This window comes from Lolium perenne, chromosome 3, assembly GCF_019359855.2.
Source record: "Lolium perenne isolate Kyuss_39 chromosome 3, Kyuss_2.0, whole genome shotgun sequence".
Lineage (NCBI taxonomy): Eukaryota > Viridiplantae > Streptophyta > Magnoliopsida > Poales > Poaceae > Lolium > Lolium perenne.
Window position 1 is genome coordinate 134,993,633 of NC_067246.2, and position 8,881 is coordinate 135,002,513.

At 42.6% G+C, this 8,881-nt stretch overlaps 1 protein-coding gene across 1 annotated transcript; it reads right to left on the bottom strand.

The window, feature by feature from the left end:
- Window positions 1-394: 394 nt before the first annotated feature.
- LOC127342506 (protein argonaute 4A) lies at window positions 395-8,590 on the bottom strand. The gene is made up of 23 exons (XM_051368466.2): window positions 8,445-8,590; window positions 7,171-7,223; window positions 6,103-6,375; window positions 5,810-6,015; window positions 5,472-5,693; window positions 5,246-5,382; window positions 5,062-5,159; window positions 4,880-4,977; window positions 4,522-4,687; window positions 4,319-4,435; window positions 4,132-4,239; window positions 3,981-4,043; window positions 3,786-3,899; window positions 3,547-3,712; window positions 3,353-3,465; window positions 3,131-3,268; window positions 2,890-3,017; window positions 2,722-2,787; window positions 2,583-2,646; window positions 2,375-2,486; window positions 2,221-2,294; window positions 908-1,034; window positions 395-814 (listed from the first exon to the last, which is right to left on the bottom strand). The coding sequence occupies exons 3-23, from the start codon at window positions 6,373-6,375 to the stop codon at window positions 636-638; spliced, it is 2,769 nt and encodes a 922-aa protein (XP_051224426.1). The 5' UTR covers window positions 7,171-7,223; window positions 8,445-8,590; the 3' UTR covers window positions 395-635.
- Between the last annotated feature and the right edge of the window lie 291 nt (window positions 8,591-8,881).

Below are 8,881 nucleotides of genomic sequence, written 5' to 3' on the forward strand. Positions count from 1 at the left end.
ATTGCCGGACACTAATAGCACGCTCAGGTGAAACTGCATGTGCTCAGGAGAAAACAAGCACTTCTCCCTGTATACAGGCAGAGAATTATTTAGAAATAGCAACACTTCCCACAAAGTTTCAAAATTCGGCAGAAGGATAATAATCTAGGCAAAACCAGAAACTACTAAGGAAATCAAACAAGCCCAACCACACAAGTCATGACATCCAGACAAACCAGGTGAAAACTTGCTTCTGCTCGCTGACCACATGTCAGTGCCACTAGCTCTACTTTGCTACCAACAAAAACATTTCAAACCATCTTACTTATCATACTCTTTACAGGTTCAGGACCAGATGACATCTGGCAGATAAGACCACAAAACAGAGCAGCAAATTAAACGAACCAAACAGGCAGACGAAAAGCACCATATATGATGGTTCATAGCAAAGGTTCAACAGAGCAGCATCCTGGCAGGATTCAAGGTTCAACAGTAGCCATACTAACGGAATTCAAAGCTAGGTTCATAGGCACCAAGTGCACAGGTGTCCAGCATACCAGCACATCCCAGGTGTTCAGCTGGCCATCACTACAACTACATATCAGGCATCACAAAAAGTTGAAGAGCACGGTAGCACATGCGGAGACGGGGCTGGCTCAGCAGAAGAACATCGAGCTCTTGACCTTCTCATGCAGGCGAGGCAGCTCCTGCACTGGAGCGCTGCCAGCAGAGGTATGGGTGCCACCCTGGCTCGACGATGTCTCAGACATCTCATCGAACTTGATGAACTGTGCCACCTGAGCAGCAGCCAGATGAGCATAGCAGATCGGAGATACTGCAAAGGAGCCAAAGATTAATTAGATCAGTATTTGCACGAGTTGGAAGCAATAATGGATTTACCAATGCAGAATGGACACAGGTAACTTACCAACTGATATGGCTGTTGTGCTCCTCTGGTAGACATAGGAGAGGGAGTGGACAAGATCCTGCAGGTCATCTGCGGTGAAGTGAATCTCATCATGCAGGATGTGGTAGTGGGTTGGCCTTGTAGTCCCCTGGTCAGACAAACACGATATTATAAAGTCTATAAGAAACAAGATAAATGGGTACAAACTAGAACCATCAGACACTATCAAAAACCATAAACAGAACACCACAGCTGAAACTGAACAAAGCAAATCAATAGGCAACAAGAACTAAAAAGTCTGCTATATAGCTTCAACTTCTACAAATATGATATTAAGAATGTTCTGCTAAAGAGATAAAAGTCAAGAAGGTTCAATCTTTTGGCATGAGATTTCTGGGAAACATTTGTTGTCAACACTGCACTTACTAGATGCCAATGAAACCTAAGATTTACAAAAACTGGCACAATCTTCTTTAAGTAAAAAGTAGACTATCGATAAGCTAAATCAGTGATGGCTTCCAATTTGAATTTGTTCTATTATGTAAATAAATTGCAAATAAGGGTACTATATTTAAAAATGTATGAGCTATATGTTCAAGAAGGCTGTAGACAGACTGCACTTCCTAGATGCCATGCCAATGGATCTAACAGGGTATATAACATGTCCTTACAGAATTTCATCATTTTCTTCTGATGAATTTGAAGTAGACTATCAATCCTAGATGCCAAAGGATAGTTCAAATATGCCAGCAAGTACCACTAGATACATGCCTGTAGACAGACTGCACTTACTAGATGCCAATGGATCTAGCGGAGGATAAAGATTTTCTTAACAAACTGGACAAGACACTAACATCGTGTACAGATATGATACTAAGAATGTCCTGCTAAAATAAAGTACAGCAAGTTCAAACTTTTGGCATGGGATTTCAGGTACACAGCTTCAACTTAGATATGATATTAAGATGTCCTGCTGACGAGATAAAGTCCAACAAGTTAAATTTTTTTGCATGGTATTTCTGGTACACTACACTTACTAGATGCCAATGATCAAACAAAGATTAACAAAAATGGAAACTATCCTTCTGTTGAAGTGAAAGTATACTATCGGTCAAGCTAAATGAGCTACAAGTCAAAATTAAGGAATCAGGTATCATTAAAAACATGGTTGTAGACAGACTAGCAAATATATAGATTTGTTATATGGAGCTAAAGGTGGCCAATCTTTGTGTGTCCTTAGTACAACATGGCACAGATCACAAAACAGAACAGCACAGGGGAAAACATTGAACAAGCAAGCATGATGAACCAGAACCAGATGGAGAGATACTTACTATCATTCCAGCGTGAGCGCACATGTAGAAGTCATAATTCCTTGGATGGCAGACTGCATTATCCACAACAGTGCCTGAAGATTTGCAACTTATTAAGAAAGTAATTGATGCTCAAAACCAACTATGAAACTGAATAACAGTGCTGAATTGTTACCAGGAGGGACGTTGTCAGGAGCTCCAGGCATGAAAAACTTTGTGTGGTGATTCTTCTGAGCAACAATCAGTGTGAATTTTGGGTTCCAAGTTTCATCCAAGAACTTGCATGCCTGTGTGAATTAGAATAACATTAGGTTAGCTGTGGAAGGGGACCAATTTTGAACCAAGAATCACTTGAATGCAAAAGTACTGATGTTGAACAGCACCTCGATTATCTGATCCAACTCAATGTTAAGAACCTGATTAAACTGGCTTTCACTAACGCCATCCCTATATTAGAGATAGAGAGATCAACATCATGATAAATAGAACAGTTGCTCAAGAGTCTACTGAAGAGTGACTAACCGGAAGATAATAATCTGTTCTGGCTTTCTTTTTCCGGAGCTGGTGTAGAAGTCAACCAGGCACTCCCTGAACCAATATCAAGTTCAAACAAGCAACAGGGAAAAGGGGGTATTATTAATACCACTGAATATTTGCATTGAGGATGAACAGAACACTTTTTTAACTTACTTAATGAGGCCATCATCCTCTTTGCCTTGTGGCTTAAACAGTGAATCTATCATTTCTAGCTTGGGTGATTGAGAACGCACTGATGCCCTGTATTTTGAGACCAGAGGCCATTCACGGGAACTAACAACCTATACAGGCAAAAATGAAATCAAACAACAAATTACAATAATGCTACAATTTTTAGTTTCTTCAATATGAAAGCATAGTACAGTTCAGATGATGAGGAAATTTAGTAACATACCGCTGCAATTGACGGTATATCAGACTGTCCAGGGGAGCCATGGGACACATCCATTCCCAGGATAATAGTTGGCACCTTTGATACAAGAGGGATGGCAGGGCTTGTTTCAATTTGCAGCAAGGAATTCATGCCACCAAGCTGATTAGAAAAAGTCAATACAAAGAAGACTCAATAACTGCAAGTCACGCATCCAACAAGAACAGAAGTGTGGGAGAAACAAACCTTTGCATTAATCTTCAACAGAACATTTGTCAGATATTGGTCATTGACCCTTGTTGGGGCCACACATTGAGTAACAATCCCAAACTCAGCAAGGCATTTTCTCTTCCATGGACCTGTTAGAGAAAAGAACTAGATTATACAGATGCTTTATTAAACTTGTTTGTACAGACACAGCAAGAACTTCTAGAGCCTACCATAAACGTCTGAGTTTTTCCTCTCTGCAAGAACGCACAATAGAAACCTAGGTGCTCCAGGCAGCTTTGTCTTCACTTGTTCAAACATATCATCAACCCTTCTTGGAGCAGGGGAACGTCTCACTTGGCCATTCTCCTCAAACACAGCAAAAGGTTCATCTACTTTCTGGAAATTCAAAAAAACAAGTGAGTGCAAATGCATTTGGTGAGATGTGTAATTAGGTGCAATGAAAACCTACAATGCCCTTCGCGGCACCACACTTGATGAGGTCACGGACAAGATCTTTGCAGTTGCAGCGAGCTGAGAAGTTAACCACTGCCCATCTATCCACGTGGCATGCTCTAATAAGCCTCTGGAATAGCAGAACTAGCAAAGTTATGGATGGGAACATGCAGTAATGAGTAAATACAGACTATAGTCTAAGCAGGATGACCTTGTTATTGAAATTCCAACGCCCATTTCTAGTGAAAATATCTTCGCCATTTCCAGCTTTGAGCTACATTACATGATTCCATCAGATCCATAGGAGTCTCACAAGCACAAAAGGTGACTAGATAGAGTTCATGTAGTCAGTTATGACTGACCTTGGGGGGCTGCAGTACCCTTCCAGCCACTTGTGTAAAGCCTTGAGCTATAGAAATCCCACATGCGCTTAGCATGGGCTCTGTGTCATAGCTGCTGCGTTTTAGTACCTGCAAGTTGACATTTGGTTATAATTCATATAAGAAAACATGCCTATAGCTATTGACCTAGAATGAATAAGACACTGACATCAGTTAAAACCGACATCCTTTCCAGTGGTTTCTGCCTAGACTTCTCGACAAGAGATGATCTTTGAAGGGTACTCAGAGACTTGGTATATCGTTGCAAGGGCACCAGTGAGCATAGCTGGTGAACACAGACACATTCATCAGAGACAGCACAAATAAGGCACAGACAAGAAACTACAGATGAATATATAAGATTAGTCAGACCTCAATGGGAAAATAGGTTGGCCGGTTTGGTTTCCCCACATTAATACATGGGAAATCACCAGAGTACCTCAAGTCAATCCCTCTGTTCTTCACAAAGTAATCATAGACAGATATTTCTATTGCTTCAGGGTCACCACTCCCACCATTCCTTTGCTTCAGGGAGAACCTAGAAAGGCATAAGAGTAACCACCTAGTTAGTCATCTATATAGAAGTGCTTCCAAACGATAGTGAAAACTGCACAGAACAATGAACATCTAATTGCTCAAAAGATAATCTACATCAGAAGATGCCATGTAACCAGTCCATGCAATCAATTAAGAAGCATCACTTAAAACAAATACCCATATGCTCACTCACATCTGTTCATGACAATTGCGGTCACTCAAGCCAACAATCTTGTACTCAGTGTTTGCTGGGCTTGTTTTTATCCTTAAATTCTTGAGTGCACGCTTGGCCTACAAAGTCAAGCATGGTACAGATATAGATAAATACAATACATAATCAACAAGTTTCATGAGCAAGTTGAAGAACAATTTTACCTTGCCCCAATCAATTCTGTTCGGGTGATCAACCTTCTGGTTGGCAAGTAAGAAATCAACAACAGGGCCAGGTTTCACAATCATTGTCGTGGAAACATCTGCACAAGCAAAAAAGTACTTGTAAATTCTAAACAATCGCCTACTTCCAGATGTGATAACAAAGTAACTGGGTTAACAAGCATACCAATATTCAGAGATAGCCCACTCTGTGTGGCTCGAAAGCTGGAGTGAAATCCTCTACACCCCATCACACCCCCACCCAAGTCAACAAAGTTTGACGGATTGTTGTGAAAAAATGATTGTCGAACTAGCAGGCAACCCCTGCAAACACGAGTTAACCATGAATTAGATAGGGAGCAGCCATACAAATTGGTAAATAGGCCTTCAAAAGTACACATGAAGAAACTTACTGCTTGGCGGAGTGCTGTCTCAAAATGATATCAATAACCCGAATTGCTTCCTGGGTGTGCTCTGATTCCTGACCTTTCAGTGCCATTGCAATGGCGCTCATAGGAATTTTAGCTGCAAAGGACAGCTCAACTTTAAAGGTTTTAGTTTGATATGGCCTCTTGACTCGTTTCCTGTCGCTTCCAGGAGGACTCCCATTTCCTGGGCTTCCATTTGCAGCAGTCCTAAAAGCAAGAAAGTTACATGAGCAAGAAGATGTAGTAAAGACTGAATAAAATACTGGATCAGGACAAAGTAGTAGAAATGGAAATAGCAGAGAGAGAGAGAGAGAGACGATTACTTTCCACTTGAAATGTCTTCCAGAACAACAACAAACTCATTGTTAACTTGCGGAAGAGCACCAATGGTGAAAAGACTTTTTTCACCATCATAGGCGAAGTCTTTATGAGCAAGCTCAGACGCATAGGTCTGCTGGAGTTTGTCGATCACCTTCCTTCCAACGCCTTTTCCATCCACTGGGCGATCGTCTTCATACTTCAGATTCACCTGCACTCAATCAACAAAGGTCAGTAACAACAGATGCTAACACAAGGAACTAGACAAACTTAGTGCAGACAAGGATAAAAGCTTTACATAATAATGATGGAAGAACTCATCAGTGGTCTTCAAGGAAACTTTAAAATGGTTTGTAACAAGGTTAATCGGGTTTCCTCTCTTGCCATAACCAGGACGAGCAATCAGGGCTCTCTTTGGCTTCGCCAATTTCTTTGCTTCCTCAGCTCTGATAGGCTCCACACTTGGCGGTAGGGGTGGTGGTGGTGGCAAGTCACCAGCCTCCTCAGCTCTGATAGGCTCCACACTTGGCGGTAGGGGTGGTGGTGGCGGCAAGTCATCTTGTGATTCCATCTGTACAGCACATCAGTCAATAAGCAACTACGAATCTCAGAAGAGTGGTATAGAAGTACATATTGTATTACCAAACATTTAAAGAATCGGTAAAAGGCATCCAACTAGAGTAAGACAACAAAAAACAGCCACTGTTTCACTCTGCTGAACTGAAATGTACAGATAACTTGCACACAGAAAACTACCATCTACATATAAATCCACAAACAGTACAGAGGGAAACAACAATGATTCACCAATGCACATCCATTTCACCAAAGAAGCAGAAATTCCTCAAGTTGAGCACTTGGGATAGTATACAAACACCTCCAAAACCTTTATTTTTTCAGCATACTAGGAAGCCTCTTCTTTGACAGCTAATAGTTTACATGAAAGAACAAAAGTCACCCAAGCTGCCAAACTAGAATCCCTATGCCCAAGGCATTACATAGAAAAAATTCAACAAAATCTGCACCACTAGTTTAAGCAAAAGTCGTTGGACAAAATGGGCACAACATGTAGTCATGAGGTGTTTGAAGGGAGTAACTACATATTTCATATTAGATATGTAAGAAACAACACATTCGGTTGAGTGACTAGGTAAAACAAAAAAAAATCAGGGGAAATCTTGGTGCCACACTGAACAAATTCAACACATAAGGGAAAAGAAAACATCTATCATCTCTCAGTCCTCAACAATATGAACAGCATGGGACAACTCATGTTAGCAAGTCCGACTCAGAGTACAAAATTAAAGCATCCTACTAAGATTACAGAAATGTAAGCAGTAGAACCATAAGAACAGAGTGTGCTTACCACCGACGGCAGCCGAACCTGGTCCAAACCTGCTAAGCAGCTGCTGCACTAATCTGCACACAATGGATGGGTAAGTCAGTTGAAGTGTTGAAGTAAAGAGAATACAGAAACAAGGGTGCACAAATAAGACTTGGTAGAATGATCAAATGCAGAGGAAGGGGCACGCAAAGAACCAACTGAAAAAAAAAAATCCAGCAGGTGGAAAATCAGAGGCCAAAAACATCTACGAACAAAACCCTGAAAACCCCCTCTTTTCCTCGGAGGCAGCAGGTCAAAAAACAGAGGCCAAAAACATCTACAAAAAACCCCCAAACCCCTCTTTTCCTGTGACAGTAACCCCCTAAAACCTCTTGTTTGATGGGGAAAAACTGTCCTTTGACACACAAATTGCGGAGTTCAAAACCTGTGTAATGTACCCAGCAAAGATAGAACAGAAACGCAAAAAACAGGTCTTTTTCCAGGCCTTAGAACCTACAAAACCCTCTCGAAAAGAAAACTTGTTTCTCCGTGAAACGAACCCTTAAAAACTTGTTTTTTGAAGGAAAAAAACAAGCCCTCTTACACACACAAACTGCAAAACTAAAAATCCTAGATAAATACGAGTAAAAACCCTACATAAATAGGAGTAATAATGGCACCCAGCAAATATTGAAGGAAAAGAAGAAAGCTAGTACTAGTACTTTTTCCCCAGCAGATGGGGAATCAAAGCCCACAAAACCTCTCGAATAAAAACCAGGAAAAAACTTGGTTTTCCCAGAAAAGAACCGCTAAAACTTATTTCCCTGAAGAAAAGAAAACAGAGCCGTGACGCAGAAACTGCAGTACTAGTAGAAACCCTACGCATGGGTATGACGAACCAAGAAGCCTTGGAAAAAACAGAATCCTGGAGGAAGAAGAAGAAGAAGAAGGAAGGGTGCAGAGAAGTAATTTCTGAGAAGAGAGAAACGCATCCACCATGAATAGCAAGGCAGGGCAACCGAAATCACGCAAGAACGCGGGGCCAACAGAAGGAGGCCCCGAATCAGGCGACCCGGGTAACATGCACACAAATGCATGACCTCCGCCGCAAAGAAACGGGAAAGGATCACAAGAAAAACGGAGGAACAGAAAAGCGCGAGAAGGATGAAGGCGAAAACCACATCCCATCCCGCTTCAGAAAAACGAACCCGCTAAATCCGTCGAACACAGCGCCCCCCAAACGAAGAACCGCAAAGATCTAGGAAAACCGCAAGAACTGGTATCTAATCTAATCTACGGAACCCTAGATTGATTACCGAGAAGGGAAGACGGGAAGCGAGGCGAGCTCAGTCGGGACAGGTGGTGGCGCTCCTCTGTTCCCCTTCCGGTCTCTCTCCTCCTCGAACACTTCCCTAGCCCCCCAGGCTCTGGACCGGCCTCCTCTTGTAGCAGGGGAGAGGAAGGGCAGAAGGGTAAAAACCCAACGCAGCTTACCATATGTGCGGCGCTCGCATCGCGGCCGTCCGTTTGGTGGGGCCGTCGATCTCAGCCGTACGCGTGGGACCAGGGGGAGCTCGCGCGGAGCTGCGTCGGCGTGGGGCGCGTCCCGTGCTGGCCGGCCCCACCCCAACGCACTTCCTCGGGAGCTGCAGGGTCTAGCTTGGCATCGTCTGATCCGTTACCTTACGCCACGCTACTGACGTGTGGGACACAGCATTTGCGGACCCCACACGTCAGTGTGTTGAGTCAGGTT